The sequence below is a fragment of the Emiliania huxleyi genome (assembly GCF_000372725.1).
Source record: "Emiliania huxleyi CCMP1516 unplaced genomic scaffold EMIHUscaffold_41, whole genome shotgun sequence".
NCBI lineage: Eukaryota > Haptophyta > Isochrysidales > Noelaerhabdaceae > Emiliania > Emiliania huxleyi.
The window spans coordinates 113,074-129,441 of NW_005198900.1; the positions used below are offsets into that span (position 1 = coordinate 113,074).

General features: G+C 64.1%; 3 protein-coding genes across 3 annotated transcripts in view; 1 reads left to right on the forward strand and 2 right to left on the reverse strand.

Annotated features, from left to right (window-relative positions):
- EMIHUDRAFT_436368 (hypothetical protein) overlaps positions 1-416 on the forward strand; it is a 3,415-nt gene extending 2,999 nt beyond the window's left edge. Inside the window, exon 9 of the mRNA XM_005769716.1 lies at positions 86-416. Coding sequence (XP_005769773.1) covers positions 86-163 — 78 coding nt within the window. The 3' untranslated portion in view covers positions 164-416. The remainder of the gene's footprint in view (positions 1-85) is intronic.
- A 5,803-nt stretch (positions 417-6,219) lies between these two features.
- Positions 6,220-7,816, reverse strand: EMIHUDRAFT_355839 (hypothetical protein; the record flags this gene model as incomplete). The annotated part of the gene is made up of 6 exons (XM_005769717.1): positions 7,514-7,816; positions 7,331-7,432; positions 6,899-7,222; positions 6,771-6,824; positions 6,731-6,737; positions 6,220-6,242 (listed from the first exon to the last, which is right to left on the reverse strand). Coding segments are annotated over exons 1-6 (789 nt in total), but the record flags the coding sequence as incomplete, so codon positions are not given.
- A 6,109-nt stretch (positions 7,817-13,925) lies between these two features.
- On the reverse strand, positions 13,926-15,186 carry EMIHUDRAFT_436369 (hypothetical protein). The gene is made up of 5 exons (XM_005769718.1): positions 15,012-15,186; positions 14,732-14,814; positions 14,605-14,659; positions 14,356-14,400; positions 13,926-14,290 (listed from the first exon to the last, which is right to left on the reverse strand). The coding sequence occupies exons 1-5, from the start codon at positions 15,136-15,138 to the stop codon at positions 14,010-14,012; spliced, it is 591 nt and encodes a 196-aa protein (XP_005769775.1). The 5' UTR covers positions 15,139-15,186; the 3' UTR covers positions 13,926-14,009.
- Between the last annotated feature and the right edge of the window lie 1,182 nt (positions 15,187-16,368).

Consider the following 16,368-nt stretch of genomic DNA (forward strand, 5'->3'; position numbering starts at 1 on the left):
AAACAATCTAGTCGTTGCGACTCATCGGAAAGGAGCAACGCCCACACCCCGTCGCCCCGTGACACTTCCTCGCACCTTCCTATAGGTGGCCGAGTTCGGGTCGGAAGAGTGCTTGCGCGTGATGAAGCTGCTGGACGCGGTCGCGCGATTCGGGGCGCGGTGAGAGGTGCTCCCGCCTCTTTTCGCGGTGGTACGGGCTGGGGTGTGGGTATCCATCGCGTCCGAGCTCTCGAACTGGTCGTTGTTTGTACTTGTAGATTGGTCACCTGACCTGTGGGTGCAGACGACTACAGAACGAGAGGGAGCCGATAGTTTGACGCAGGGGAGTCTAGGCGACGGTGGCGTCCTCCAACGCCGCGGCGAGCCTGAGCTTGGTCGGTGGCCGCTCGAACAAAACAGAAGATTCTTATAAACGCACAATCTAGGGTACCATACTTTCGGGCCGGTGTGCGGGGAGCGGACCTTAACGACCGCCCAGAAGCTTTCTGTGCGAACCTTAAGGCCCCAGACCATCAGCATATGTCCCCTGCAAAACATCATAGGGGTTTGAGCCGTATTGGAGGAGCATCAGCCCTCTCTAGATCGGCCGTTAGTCTCTGCAGACCCCCCCCCCCCCGGAGCAGCAGAGGCTCCGTGCCGTCACAAAGTCGACCCTGAGAGTCGCCCGCGGCAGACCTCCGCACCACCAAGCGGTCCACACGTGCCGTGCGCATCCCGGCCACAGCCAACAGGCCTCAGTAAGACCGTGCCGCCGCGTGGTAGCCGATTAGAACCGATCCGGAGCGCCATTCGGACGCGTGCGGAGGGGCCAAATCCGTGATTTTCGGTCCGCAGTATGACCGTACGAACCAATACACGGGTAAACCGGGTGCCGCTGTACCCACCCGACATGCCGTACCTCGGCTCGACAGGTAATCGCTCAAAAGGTCGCTCAAAAGGTCGCTCGGGCTGCCGCCAGAGGCGGTGGAGGCGGACTGGGAGGCGGGGGCGCGGGAGGGGCGGGGAGGCGATACGTGCACAGCCGCTGGCCCGCTCAGCGAAGACGTGTAGTTAGCGAGGCTCTCCTGCTCGGCTCCAGCGAGTAAACGAGTGTTTATCGTCTGCCGCAGCCATTTTGGGTAAGATGGCTGGGGCACAGCGATTGCAGCCATCTTCCGGCGCATGGCTGGTGATAATCGACAGCAGCCATCCCGCCACCCCCGCCAGCCACGTGCGCGCAGTTGGCTCCCGCACTCCGTAGCCCCACCCCCAGCCTCGCGAGAGGGGGGCTGCCCGGATAGCTGGTGAGAAAAAATTCCCAGCTGTGCACCCAGCCATCTAGCTTTTTCGTTGTATGTGGCTCTTACGTACATTCCCGTGGTTTTGCTTTGGCTATTCTAAACAATGTGTCAGCCACGCGTGTGATTGTGATCCGGAAAGGCTGCCTAGTAAGTACAGTGCGCACTGTATCTCAGCCAGAACTCGTGCGTCCGAAGGCTGGCTGTCGTTGGTTTTGCTCGCGTTGCACAGTGTCCTACGCCACTACGTTCACATTAGCGATTCATTCTCAGTTGCATTTTCTGATTGCGGTCGCGCCTATGCCCCAGTTGCCGTGAGGAGAGCGGCGAGGGCATTAAAGGACAAATTCGCAGCGCACCAAGATGTCGCTTTCGAGTGCCAGATACGTTCTAGCTTCTTTGGGAGTCTTCAATCTGTAGGTGCCGCCTGTTTCTTCGATTTGGAGAACTTCGGTTGGCACGGTCCCCGGGATCTGCCTTGAACAAAATTCGTCAACCGTCGGGCACGTCCAGTCTCCATTCGCCGATTTGCTGCAACGCGACGGAGGCGGCGATGGGGGAGGTGGAGCGATCACGTGGATTTGATACGGATTCTCCTGAGTTGATACGAACTCGCGGCCTTTATCCTTGATTTTGCATCCTGCTTCCTGAGTTGTTTGGACCCCGCGGATCGTTTCGAACTTGTAGGATTGATCGTCGCACGAACATTTGAGGTGGTTTTTTCTCCCGGCGATAAAAGGAAGTACAACATAGACGCTGCATGTCGTGGGGCCGGCCTTGAATCTGCATCCAAATGCAAGGCCGGTCGGAGTATTCGACGTCCCAGCGCCTCTCATGATCAGCTGACCGTCTCCGTTCAGTTCGCAATGGCACTTGTCCCTGTTCCACCACATTCCACAGCCAGCGCCACGGTCTCCATTCTCGGGATCGGTGAATATGAATTCTGGGTCTTCGAATGGGAAAGAAGTGCTAACACCGTTTGTCCCTCTGATCAAGAATTTCACTTGCCAATATGCGCTGAGACGTCGCCGACTGCCACTGTCATCACCACCGGCTTCAGCTTCGGGTACTTCAATCGGCGAGAGAGAAACCTCTCGCAGAGATCGCCGACCTCCGCCTCCACTCGGCAGCGGCGGCGGAGGAGGAGGTGAACAAAACTTGTGCGAAAAGCTCACGCCAGGAAAGATGATGTCGCATGCCAAAAACTCAATGGAGTCGCCGTCAGACCTGTATGATTTGTGGGCCAGTTGATCTGATTCCTTACCGAACACTCGCTCGTGGAGTGCATTTGCAATCCCTTTCATTCTCTCTGACAAAAGCCAAGCTCCAGTGTCGCCGGTTGTATTGGTATCACGTGGGAGATTGTTGAACCAGCCACCACTGTCAGCGTAGTATTGGTACACCACGTTCTTCAGGATCGCCTTGGAGTAAAGTCCTGGCTTAGTCTCTGGGGGATCGTAAAACTGCAAAAGAGACATGACGTCTATCACGCCCGGCTGCCCCACCATCGGCGTTTGGCCGCCCCATTCGCGAAAGCTTCCGGTTTGGCACTTCGTCCAAGCGTGGCTCATCTTCATCCCATCCCACGAGTCGATCGGGACCTCATCCTCATCCCACGGGCAAAGCCCCATTCTTTGCTCTGTGACTTCGAGCGTTGTGTCCTTTGCTCTCGATTCGAATGCTTCTTTCACCCTGGTTACGTAAGAGACGTTGGCCCCAACTTTGATCGCGGGAACACGGAGGGCGACTTTGATTGCGTCGCTTAGTTCCTCGGTCGTCGCGGTCGAGCTGGCCGTCAAAGCGGCTCGCATGCTATACTTAGCAAAGTACGAGTAGTCCCACCGGACCGGGAGCATCGCGCCAAAGCCAACCAATCGGCCTACCTTTACTCGGAGTGCGTGGTTATCGCCCCACGCCATTTTGTCGTAGCAACTTCGGTAGGTTTCAATAACTTCCTCGACCAACTCCGTGAAGTCTTTACTGAGATAGGCCTTGGCGGCATCTGGGCCAGACTGCAGGCAGGTATTTTCCAGCTCTGCAATTTGGATGGATCGGCTGATGACGGCGCCGACGTTGTTGGTCTCACGCTTTGACGAGGAAGAGTAGCCACGCGAGTTCTCTGTGCCGGCTGACACACTCACCCCTTTGAACGTGCCCTCCACATTCGCGGAGAAGGAAGTTGACTTTTCCACCTCTGACGAGTACTCGGCTTCTGTCGACCACTGAAACGTGGAAGAGACGATCGTTCCTGGCGGATTTCGGTGCAGTGCATAGCACCCATCTTTGACCATTTGCGCATCCATCTCTGGGTCAATGACGCTGCCGGTGGCAGCCGCCATCAGAGCAGAAACGTCCGCCGGAAACACGTCATTTGCAAGCGTGCGCGCCAGCCGTGCCCCAAGCAGGTGACAGCCGAGCCAATATGAATCCGATAGCTCGCTGTCACCGTTCCAAAATCGCCACCTGCCTCCCATATTGGCGCAATTGGACGTGTACTGCTGCTGCTGGTAGTTCGGAGGCAGGGTGGCAACCAACGCGCCTCTGTTATCGGAATCCCAGGCGTCGGGCATTGGACCCGTAGGTAGGGCACTCTGGCAAAGACCTGGAGCGCCATCTTCCCAGACGCTGAGATGCCTGCGAGAAGTGGGAGGCAAGGACGGCGGGGGAAGCGCCGGCGGCGGGTGTAGCGGCGGCGGAAGCGGTGAAGGCGGTGACGGGGGCGGTGGGGGTGAAGGCGGTGACGTGGGCGATGGGGGCGATGGGGGCGGCACAGGCTGGGGCGCGGCGGGTTTCAAAGGCACACCCGGTGGAAGAGGCGGGGAATTAGGCGATGGCGGCAGAGAAGGCCCCGGCGGAGGTTTAGGCGGAGATTTAGGCCCCGGCGGCGGGGGCGGTGTTGGCGACGGCGACGGCGGTGGCGCCATCCAAATTTTGCAGTATCTGGACTCACAGTCGGTGTTCACCGCGCACCCCTCGTAGTTCTTGCAGGGCTGACAACCACCTCCGCAGTCCACGTCGGTCTCGATCCAGTTCATGATCTCGTCGTTGCAGGATGGCGGCAACGGAGGAATGCACAGCCCGGCCCCACAAACGGCAGCAACGACGATGGCGACTAAAAGCATCAGCGCCGTGGACGCACCGAGGCAACGATAATGGCGCCGGAAACATTTGCTTGTCCCGCAGCAGAAATTCTTGCACCATGGCGGCCCCGGCGGCCCCTGTGGGCCAGGCGGGCCCCGTTCTCCGTCCTTCCCGGCCTCTCCAGGTGGGCCCGGTGCTCCATCTTCCCCAGGTGGACCAGCAGGGCCAGTGGGGCCAGCTGGGCCAGACGTACCAGGCGCACAACTCAGAACATTCAGATCGAGAAACGAGCCACCGCGCCGCACAGGCGTGTCGGGCTGCGGCGGTGACGGCGGCGGCGACAAATGGCCTTCGTTAGGACAAATGGGAAACGAAGCCGTGGTGCTGCTCCTTCTTGAGGCGGCTGCCTTGTCCCTGCCTCGCCGCCAGCGCACCAACACGGCGGCGCCCACGGCGACGGCGGCGGCGATCGGCGGCACAAACCACGAGAGAGCGCTCGACGAGGAGAGGCCCTCGGGCGCTGCCGCCGCGCCGGGGAGGCACGTGGCGGCGGCGAGGCAGACGACAGCGGACGAGGCCGCGCCGCGAGCCGCTTTCCCGCTCGCCGCTAGCAGCCCGGCGGCGCCGCAGGCGACGGCGAGGAGGATGAGCACGAGGGCGGGCATGAGAAGCGGCGAGCAGCTCACGAGCGAGGACGCCTTGGAGGCGACGGCGGGCGAGAAGGCCCAGGACACCGCCGAGGCGACGCCGGATGAGAAGGTAGAGGACGCCGACGAGGCGACGGAGGCTGCCGAGGCGACGGCAGACGAGAAGGCCGAGGCCACCGCCGCCGGGCTAGGCACGGCGGACGCGCAGTGGCCGAAGGCGGGGAGGCAGGCGAGGAGCAGCCACCGGAAGGCGCCCTCGGCCTTCGTGTAGCCGCCCTGCACGCAGTCGGCCGCCGCCTTGAGGCCGGCGCGACCGCTGGCGCCGCATGTGCCAGCGCCGGCGCCGCACGTGCCAGCGGCGAATGGCGCCTTGCCGTACGTGGTCTGCGGCTCGCGGCGCCGGTCCGGCGACTTGCAAGGCGGCGTCTGCTGCCCGCCGCGCGGCTTCGGTCGCCGGTGCGAGCCGCGGTCGCGGCCCTTTGCCTTGCCAGACTTGCGCCGGCCCTCTGCCTTGCCAGACTTGCGCCTGCCCTTGCCAAACGTGGGGTTGTTGCGGCAGCGCATGGCCTTGCGCCGGCACTTGCACCCGCACCCCGACCGCTCGGCGTCCAGCTTCGCCCGCTGTATCTTGGTGAGCAAGATCGCGGCCATCGCCTTGTCGCGCACGGCGAGATAGTACTCGCGTGACTCGGCGTCGGCCTGCCCCGCGTCCGCGCCCGCGCCCAGGGGCTTGGGCGCCACGGGCGCAATGCCGCCGGAGGTGGCGACTCCCGGCGACGGCGACTTCTTGCCGTCGGCGGGCGTAGCCTGGTAGACGACGCTCTCGCCCAGCCGGCGGACTTCGGCCTCGACGCCGACCACGTAGCCCGGTCCGGAGCCGCTGCGGGCCGACGCGGGCCCGCTCTTCCCCACCGCCTTCGGCGTGGGCAGGCCCGGGTGGCAGGCGGTGTCCTGCAAAGCGCGATAGGGGCACACGGGAAGGGAGATTATTACCCGTGGGAGAGCGAGGAGAGTGCCAGGAGAGAATGCTTCGGCGCGCTCACCACCGCTGGGTCGGGCGTGTTGGAAACGGTCTTGGCCGGCTTCTCGACCTCCTTCGCAGCCTCCTCGGCGACGGCCTCCTCGGCGACGGGCGCCTCCTCGGCGACTGCCTCCGCGGCGGCGGACACACCGGCGGCGGCGGGCTTGGTGGTCGCCTCCTCGGTGGCGGACTCCTCGGCGACGACGGCCTCCTCGGTGGCGGCGGACTTGGTGGCGGACTCCTCGGCGGCGGACTTGGCGGCGGACTCCTCGGCGGCGGCGGACTTGGCGGCGGACTTTTCGGCGGTGGCCTCCTCGGTGGCGGCCTCCTCGGTGGCGGCCTCCTCCTTCACGGCCACCATCTTGCGCGCCAGCAGCCCGCGCGAGACGCGCTGCATGATCTTCGCAGCGCGCCGCTCCGCCAACCCGATCTCGACGCTGGTCAGAAACACCGGCTTGGAGGCGTAGAAGCTGTCCTCCACGACCATTGGCAGGTCGGCCCACTCCTACAGCGTGTAGGGGTACACGGGAGAGAGATTGTTACCGGTGGGTGGAAACCTTGGAGTGCCAGGACAGAATGCTGCGGCGCGCTCACCGTTGGGTCGGGCGTGTTGGAAACGGTCTTGGCCGGCTTCTCGACCTCCTTGGCAGCCTGCTCGGCGACGGCCTCCTCGGCGACGGTCGCCTCCTCGGCGACTGCCTCCACGGTGGCGGACTCCTCGGCGGCGGCGGACTTGGCGGCGGACTCCTCAGTGGCGGCCTCCTCCTTCACGACGACGTCGTTCTTGATGCCGAGCGCCTGGGTGAGGGAGAATGCGCAGGTGTTCGGAGAGACCGGAGGGACGATGACGATCTTGGCGTGCAAACGCGCACCTCGGCTATTGTGAGGCGCGAAGGCGGCGACAACCACGCCAGAATGAGGGAGGCGCAGGCCTCGGACTCTCTCGCCATGGCCACAAGCCCCGCCAAAACCCGCTTGATCTGCTTGCGGCGGTTTTTCTTCCTCCACGACTTCGACTCGTCGTCCTCCACCTCAATGTGCCGCTTGTCGGGCGGGTTGGAAACGGTCTTGGCCGGTGCCGGCTTCTCGATCTCCTTGGCAGCCTCCTCGGCGACGGCCTCCTCGGCGACGGGCGCCTCCTCGGCGAGTCCCTCCACGGCGGCGGACACCTCGGCGGCGGCGGACTTGATGGTCGCCTCCTCGGTGGCGGCCTTCTCGGTGGCAGACTCGGCGGCGGCGGACTTGGTGGCGGCGGACTCCTCCGCGGCGGCGGACACCTCGGCGGCGGCGGACGTGATGTTCGCCTCCTCGGTGGCGGACTCCTCGGCGACGACGGCCTCCTCGGAGGCGGCCTCCTGAGTGGCGGCCTCCTCCTTCACAACGACGTCGTTGTTGACGCCGCACGCCTGCGCGAGGGAGATACGTAAATGTTTGGAGACGGGGACACCGCAGGGGGACAATGCCGATCCTGGCGTCAAAGTGCGCACCTCAGCTCCGAGCGAAGGCGGCAGCGTCAGGCTCGCGCGGCGGCGCTGATACCACTCCTCATACTCCGCACTGGAAGCGAAGTAGCCACCGACCTTGACGGAAGCCGTTGGCCCGAGCTCGGTCTGAACCTGGGCCCCCTCCTCAGGCGCGAAACCAAAGCTGATTGGCACCTTTGCGAGGCTCCGATGGAACACGTGGGGGTTGTCGAACCAGACGCCCCTTGTTGATCTCACAACCAAGAAAGCCGACTCGCCCTCGCTCTCATTGAAGTCGACCATGTAGCGCCTCTCGGCGCGCGTCCTGCAGAGCAGAGCAAGATGCCGGGAGGAGCGGGTGGGTGGTGGTGTGTGGGGGGGGGGGGGGGGGGCTTCAAACAAAAGTCATGACTTTGCGCGGTTTGCGAAGTCGGGCCGAATCGCAATACATGGGACCTCGAAGGCCCTCGTGGAGTTGTGCCGCGGCTTGGGCGCGTCGATCGGGAGACCGCGCGACTCGTGCGAAGTGGGCTGTGTTTGCGTTTCTTTGTGGGGACGGGCTGGAAGGGTAGAGGCATCTAGATGAAGAGCGAGGCGCACCTCAGACACGGCACCTGATCGGACGGAGGCAGTCCGATGTGAGCGGAGAAATCATGAGGAGCGGCGGCGGCCGCCGGCGGCGGACGGCGCTCAGCGCGCGCATGAGCAAATCCAGTGCGGAGCGGGCGGCGCATGAGCAAATCCAGTGCGGAGCGTGGCGCGGGCGTGGCGCGGCAGGGCGCGGCGCGGGCGCGGTGTCACGCAGAGATGCTGGCCGGGGATCGGAGGGCGGAGGCGCGGCTCGGGCGGCGGCGCGAGCCACTGCACGCGTCGCGGCCGCGGGCGGGGAGGGAGAGGGAGAGGAGGGCGAGGGAGGGGCGGGGGGCGGGCTCAGCGGCGCAGGGCCCCGGCCCTCTCGCTGGGCGGCAGGGCGCGGCACGCCTCAAGAGACCCAAGAGACCCACGGACCTCACTCGTTCCCCTCCTCTTGATTGAGGCCTTCTTTTCTTTTTTCATTGCCAGATTTTTTCTACTCGCCCTCCTTGCAGTAAGTTTCTGCTGTGTGCGTCCTGTAGCTCGGTGAAGACGCAGAGCTGCTGGAAGTGGTGACATCGGGTCTGGCACAACTTCACCTGGCAATGGGGACTCGGTAAAGCACCGAATAGACGCCAAATAAACGCTCCCTCGTGCGCGGCCAGATCCGCGTGTGAAAACCCCTGTGGCGGAGCGAGGCGCGTGTGCGTAATACATAAATGTGGTGCGGAGAGAGCGCGCCGTGCTGGGTGCCGCTCTGCTGCTGGGTGCCAGTTAAAAACGGGCGGCAGGTTAGGTGCTGTTCAGTGTGAGGTGTGTGGCTGACTGTGACTTGCTCCACGTACGTATTAGGATGCGGCGATCCAAAAATGCAAGCCCCGCGCACTTGGCCGAGCCACTGTGAAAGGTGTCGAGCGCGCGGCGCAGGGTGAGGGCGTGGTTTTATGCGCTTTTACCTCACACCCAGTCGCCAGTCGCCAGTCGGGGTCAGATCAGTCGCCGAGCAGTGTCGCTCACACAAGCCGCAGCACAAGTGACTGTGAGGACCAGTGAGGGCGAGCCCATTGCTGTCACAGCTGTGGCAGCCGCACACAGAGTAGGCTGTGTCAACTGTGCAGAGAGTGGTGTGAGCAGCAGATGAGCTGATGATGATGATGATAGAAAGGCGTGGTGAGGGTGGCGGCGGTGAGGGCGGGGGTGGGGACGGTGAAGGTGCTTTGCGAGCCTCCTCTTCCTCCATGCTGGAGTTCAGGAGCGAGGAGGCTGACGCAGACGAGACATTGACAATGTGCGCGGCAGAGACAATGTGCGAGGGTTGCAGAAGGACTTACTTGTCTCCTACGCTCTAGCTAGGGAAAATACATCGGGCGGGGGCACGCACGCGCAGCACGCACTCAGAGGAGGAGCTCAAGCACACACTCCACCCGACGGGGCTAGCACTAGCACGCACAGACATCCCATGGCAAGACTACCGAAGGACTCACAAGCAAGCGCGAAGAGGTACACGTATGTTGACAACGAAGGCGCTCTCAACAAAAGAAAAACTAATCCACGACAAAACTCTCTCTCACGACACTAGGCACGGGACTGGCGCACAAATAAAAAGAATTTAAATAAAAAGAAAGCGCAACCGCGTAATTATCAAATCGAAAAACGTAGTTCTGTTTCGCGCGCCGGCCGCACAGTGGCCACGTCAGAATGGCAAGCTGTAGTCGCATCTCAGCCCTCGCCGCGCTCTAGCAAAACCTGAAATAGTCTCACCAAGCCGCTCCCGCATTGCAGGTGCGGCCAAGCGGCCGCTCGTTGACGGGGTGCTTCTGCTGCAAGGCATGCATGCTCGGCAGGCCATGCGGCTGCCTCTCTTGCACGGCAGTTGAGAACCCTCGTCTACAGGGCGATTTGGATCCGCTGCCCGCCAAGCGACAGCGGAAGGCCGTCTCCCGCGAGTTTGAATTCTCTCGACCGCCACCACTCCACCTCCTCCGCTATGCCTGGGAGCAGGCTGCGCCAGATAAGCCCTGGGAGTGCTCCGCGGCCAGGAACGGCAACCAGCTGCCACCAGGAGTGTCCATCGCTCAAGCAGCCGAGGCGTATGATCGCTGTGCTGTCCCCATCAAGTTTAGTCAGGGCGGAACGGTCTTTCAGCGTCGGAGGCAACGGCAGGCCGAGGCAGCCGTGCAAGCGCCGGCATCAACTCAGCCGGAGGAACGGCATCCGGCGAAGCAGCGGCGCCGACGTGACGACGTGGCCGTTCCACAGATGGTGCAGTCCACAGCGGTGAGGGTGGAGGGGAAAGACGGGACGCGGCCTTCGGGCCGCTCCGTCACCGGATGCTTTTGCTGCAAGGCACGCAAACCGATTGACCCTTCCACTGCGAACACGGAACTCGCATCTTCAACCCCCCCCCCCCTTTCCTCCCACGCAGGCGTGCATGCAAGGCAGGCCGTGCGACTGCAGCTCCTGCACCGCCACAAGTCGCAGCCCTCAAACCGCAACCAAGGCAGCTGCGGACCAGCGGTGCGCGCCACCGGGTCCGGTCAGGGGAGATACCATCGACTGCGTCTCCGAGTTCTCGGGCATTGGCGCGCTCGAGCACGGTCTGCAGGCGAGCAGTCACTTCCTAATGATCCTGCTCTTTTCCCACACCCCGCCTCTCATACCGCATTGAGCGCAGGCGGGCTTCGAAGAAGCAGGTCTCAAGCTGCGCCTGCTCGAGGCGTCGGAACGCGACGACTGCACAGCAGGTCGTCACAACGCAGGCGTGCTGAGGAAGCGCTTCCCGGGCGTGGAGGTCCTAAATCCGAGCCAACGGATGGCGCGGCCCTACCCACGCACCACGCGGCTAGTCCAAGTCACGACGCTATGCCAGAACCACTCCAAGTGGAACCCGAACCGGAAGCCGGAAGAGACGGAGGCGCTGCTTGAGCCGGTGCTTCAGCGGCTCGCGGCGGCGTCGCAGGTCGAGATCGTCTTCTTCGAGAACGTGCCCGAGTACCTCTCCGTCCTCGACGGCCAGGAGCGGTCCTCGTACACTGCGTGGGTCGCCGCGCTCGAGGAGCAATGCGGCTTCTCCCAGGCGCGGAATCTTCGCCCCATAGCGCCCCATAGCTCCCCCCCTGCGACCTGACGTCTCCCTCCCCTCCAACAGCACGCCTACTGCCTCATGCCCACCTGGGTGGCGGGCGACCTGCACTCGCGCACGCGGCTGCTCTCGGTGCACTCGCGTGGCGGACGCTTCTCGCCCGCTGCCGCCCTCGCCCGCCACCTCTTGACATCGCGCGGAGAGGCGCCTGCGAGAGACGTGGCTGGCCGCGGTAGGGAGGGTGCGCCACTGTGCGGCGGCTCTCTGTCTGAGGCCTCAACCTCGTCGGAGGTGTTTGCCTTCACCACCGGCTTGAGCGAGGGCCGGTTCGCGGCCAAGGGTGGCGTCGCGGCGCACACGGCGCGCTTGCCTGCCTACAACTCGAACCTCAACATCGCAATTTTCTGCCGCGGGCAATACTGGCAGGCGTCAGCTTGGCTGGCTGCGAGGGCCTCTGCGCTGCCGGAGGCTTGGCAGACCACGACGCGAGGGCGCAGCGCTGGGCGACAGGAGACGGCCGAGGCGAGCGCCCTCGCCAACATGGTCAGTCCGCTTCAGGCGCGCGAGGTGGGCTACGCCATCGCCGCGGAGTGGTCGCAGGCAGCCGGCGCGGGCAGGGTGGCGTCGCTAGATGGCGCGAATCCGCTCCCCTGGCAGTTTCGCGGCACGCACCCGGCAGAGTTCCCGTGCCGGCACGCTCGCGCGGGCAACACGGCCGCTAACTTGTGCTTTCGCACAGCCGGCGGCAAGTGGCTCGAGCTCACGGACAGGCAGCACTGGAGGGTTCGGGAGAAGGCTGTGTCGCTTGCTGATCTCGCCAATTTGGCACTGCAGCGTGGCAAGCTGAAGCCGCTCCGGTCGCTCACCGACCTGCTCAGGGTGGCAGAGGATAGCGCACTCTCGTCGCACGCACGGCGGTGCGCAGAGAAGCAGTTGGAGCGCGTGGAGCGGGCCGCCGCCGCTCGCCTGCAGCTGCGCGCAACACGCGGCAGTGGCAGCGACGACATTTGCTCGTGGGCACAGTGCGACGATTGCCACGCCTGGTGCCCCCCCCCTATGAAGCACACACACACACACACACACACACACACACACACACACACACACACACACACACACACACACACACACACACACACACACACACACACACACACACACACACACACACACACACACACATACAGTCAAACACACTCACACACACACACACACACACACACACACACACACACACACACACACACACACACACACACACACACACACACACACACACACACACACACACACACACACACACACACACACCCCACAGAGAGAGAGGGAGAGAGAGAGAGAGACAGAGAGGGAGAGGGCGAGGGCGAGGGAGAGGGCGAGGGCGAGGGAGAGCACGCGCGCTAGGGACCCTCAGATCCATTGTGTACTGGTAACAGGCGCCGCCTGCCCCCCGGCTCCGCTCCCGGGGCGGATGAGCGCTGGGTGTGCATGATGCTGCCGCCTCCGGGCAACATGTGCGAGTTGGCCGAGCAGGTAGAGGCGGGAGAAGCGGAGGTGGCACGGGTCGAGCCAACCTTTAGCGAGGCGTCCGACTCGCTTCTTCGTTTGTGCGGGGAGCTCGCAGCCAAGCGCGGAGGCGGCGCGGCGGTGCTACGGCGTGAGGTCCTCGCCTCCGACGAGCTAGCGTTTGACTACTGGCTAAAGTCTCGCCCCGCCGACAGCCTCGCGGAGCGCGCGACAGGGCTGTGCGATGCGGGACGCCTGGTAAGCCCAGAGCTGCTCCCACCGCCCCGCACACCGCCCGCTACCTTTGCCACACGGCGGCGGAGTGGCGGCGAAGCTCGCGCGCGGCAGAAGAAGATCATGCGCTGCGGCGTTTGCTCAGCGTGTGAGGCGCCGAACTGCGGCGCGTGCCGCTTCTGTCTCGACATGCGAAAGCACGGAGGGGCGGGGACGCTTCGCCAGCCCTGCCTCCAGCGCCGCTGCACAAGCAAGGCCAGCGACGGCGAGGTGCCGGCGCCGGCGGGTGTCGCTGGCTGCCCCATGGACTTATGTGGTTCCAGCAGCCTGGCGCCTGTGCCTACGCCGGCGCCGCCACCGCAGCAGTGGCAGTGGGCCCCAACGCAGCAGTATGAATCGCACCGGGAACGGGCGCAGCAGCATGCGTTGCAGCAGCAGTGGCTGCCGCAGCAACGACTGTCGCAGCCATGCGCACTGGTGCAGGAGCTACTGGGGGTCACGCAGCCGCAGTGGGCACTGCCCCTGCAGCATCAAATACCATCGCGCGGTTTTGAACATTATGGAGCGACCAGCAGCTGCGCTGTGCCACTGGTGTCGTTGATGCAGCATCAAGCCTTGCCACTAGTACTGGAGCAGCAGCAACAGCAGCTGCCGCCGCGGGAGCAACGGCACCCTCACCACAACGGAGCACAACCAGCCATACCTGTCGTGAGTGCGCCGGCGAATGCCGGGCTCACGCTGGTCGAGATGACCGGTGTGCCGCGATGACGCGGCACTCGAGAGCGACATCTTGGCTGCCACATGCTCGCCGCACCACCTCGTACTCGAGGGGCGGGGAGGGGCTCCCACGCCGGCAGCGGCACACGGCGTCACACTCCCTCCACTCTGTCATCGCCGTTGGGCGCGCGCAGACGAGACTTGAGAGCAGGGTGGGCGCGGCGGTGCGATCGGATTAGCCCTGTGTGGCCGTGTCTTGCATTGGCCATATTGCGCGCGTGCGGGCGGAAAAATGCACAATACGGCTTTATGCAGGAGATGAGAGCGGCGAGAGGCAGAGGGGCTACGATTTTGTACTTTCTCACCACTCACGCACCATTCGTCCCTATACGTACCGCCTGTCGCTGGTCAGACTATCCGCTCGCGCGAGGTGCGCAGCCACGCCAGCTGATCCTCGAGCGAGGCTTGCCGCTTCGCCTCCCACTCCGTGCGCATATGCTCGAGGTTGGACAGCAGCTCGCCCGCGGGCACCAAGTTGTCGACTGCGCTGTAGAGCGGCTCGACGATGAAACGGTAAAACGCGAGCTGCGAGGAGGCGACGTCGGCGCTCTCGCGCTGGTAGCCGGGCGTCAGCGGCAACCCGAGCGACCGCTCGCGGTCTCCCTGCGAGAAGAACTCCTTCATGACGCCTGTTGGCGGGGAGACGGCGTGAAGAGACGCGGTCCGCAGCCTAAGAAGATGCGCCCCCCCGCGCCGTCGGTGAAGGCGAGGCAGTAGTCGCACCCCTTGGAGAGGTTGCCTACATGGCGAACACGCGGAACTCAGGGCGGGAAGACTGCATCGTGCAGCGTCTTCAGAGCACCGCGTGAATGCACGGGCTACGAGTACAGCGGAATGCGGCCGAATGCAGAGGAAGGCACGTGTCCTCTCGAGCGCGAGTGGGCATACAAGAACACTCGAGAGGACATGCGGCAGGTGCTCCGCTTCTACTAGGAGGGGCTGCCCAAGTCGGCCGTCTTGATGAGGATCTGCAGGATGAGTCGCCGCTCCTCCTCCACCTGTCTCACAACCCCAACACGTCAAGGGGGCCGCCCCCGGCTGACGGGCCATTCGCCCCTCGCTTCTTCCGCCTCGAGAGTCGACGCCCCTCCAGGCGCCGCGCAAGGTCGGCACACACCCCAGTCGGGCCGCGAGCAAAAGAGGGGCTTCGCCGGCGTCGCCTAGAAGGGTACGTCTACCCTTCTCCACACACACGAGGGTGGGGCGAGGGCCAGGCTAGTCGCTTGCGACGACTCCAAATCTAGACGACAGGAGCCCCGCGGCATTCAAAGCGCAAGTCCCGGTGCGCGTGGGTGAGCGGTGTGTGTGAGCGGTGTGTGTGTGTGAGCGGTGTGTGTGTGTGAGTGTGCGGCGTCGCCTCCTGCCGCCGCCGCGCGCAGTGCTCGTCGCCGGCCTCCATAAACGAGTTGGAGGAGACGAGGGCGGTGAACTTGCTCAGCACCGACGCGTGCTTCTCAAAGTCTGTGGCGAGCACCATCGAGACCACCGTCTCTCGGAAGTAGCGCAGCTCGTCGGTGGGCAGGTGCGAGAGGATGTCGGTGGAGGGGTCCTTTAGGACAGAGGCGGCGGCACGTGAGCCGAGAGGAGAGAGAGAGAGAGAGAGAGAGAGAGAGAGAGAGAGAGAGAGAGAGAGAGAGAGAGAGAGAGAGACCGAGACAGAGACCGAGACAGAGAGAGAGAGAGAGACAGGGACAGAGAGAGAGAGAACAGAAACCTGCTGCAGCCATGAGCGGTGCAGTGCGGACGGCGGGCTAGAGACCGACGCGAGAGGCACGGGGGCGAGCCCCGAGTGTGTGAGGGGGCAGCGCAGTGGGGCGTCGCCGCTAGCCTGGCCGTGGGACTCGGCGTCGCCTGTCTGACTAGTCGATCTCTGTCTGCCTGCCCGCTCTCGGCCGTCCGTGCGTGCCATCTTTGGCCCGGGGTTGTGTTTGTGCGGGGGCAGGGCAGCAGGGCAGCGGGGCGGCGGAGGGAGGGAGCGGGACTCGGCAGGCTCCTTGAGGATGGCGAAGAGCGAGGCGAGGTGGTGCCGCTCGAGCGGCGAGGAGTATGCGTACCGCACGGCGATCTCGTCGTTGGCCGCGCAGTGGAACGAGTTGTTGCAGCCGTCGTGCCCCAAGTCGTGCACCATCGCCGCCAGCAGCACGGCCAGCATCTGCAGCGGCGCGGGCGCCACGCCTCGCAAGTTGTCGGAGCAGGTGAGCAGCCTACCCGGAGATATACGCCAGCCTCGGGAGCGAAAGCACGGTCTTGTGCAGTGTACTTATGGCTCTCTGATGCCCAATGCGTGCACGCGTCCCTCTCTGTATGTGTGGGTTCATGTGTGTGCGGGGGCCCTCCTTGTCTCTGCCCAGACACAGTGTGAGGTCACACCTACCTGCCTACTTGTGCAGAGTACTCAGAGCACCGCGTGAGTACGAGCGGGGCGAACTAGTGGAACGCGGTACACAGACAGTTGGACACGCGTCCGCTCGAGCGCTGGTTGGGAGACACGAATACGCACTCCGCGCGTCTATGGAGAGCAGCCGCTCGCGCGCCAGGTATGGGGAGATACGGGGAGATAGGGGGAGATATTCCACGTCTAGGGGCAGCAGCCAGTGCAGGCCGTGCGTAACGCACGCGGCGTGCACGGAGTTGTGGTACGGCACCTGTTCACAGCTGGAGGTGTGAAGAGACGCCGTTCACAGCTAGGCGTGCACGGAGTTGTGGT

What these genes read in the sequence shown, in the direction of transcription:
- EMIHUDRAFT_436369 (XM_005769718.1), bottom strand. Translation starts at nt 15,138, where the DNA reads ATGGTGCTCGCCACAGACTTTGAGAAGCACGCGTCGGTGCTGAGCAAG. An exon ending in GCGGCGGCAGGAGGCGACGC is followed by an intron (nt 14,815 to 15,011) that starts CGCACACTCACA and finishes TCTAGGCGACGC; the next exon opens with CGGCGAAGCCCCTCTTTTGC. An exon ending in CATCAAGACGGCCGACTTGG is followed by an intron (nt 14,401 to 14,604) that starts GCAGCCCCTCCT and finishes TTCGCCATGTAG; the next exon opens with GCAACCTCTCCAAGGGGTGC.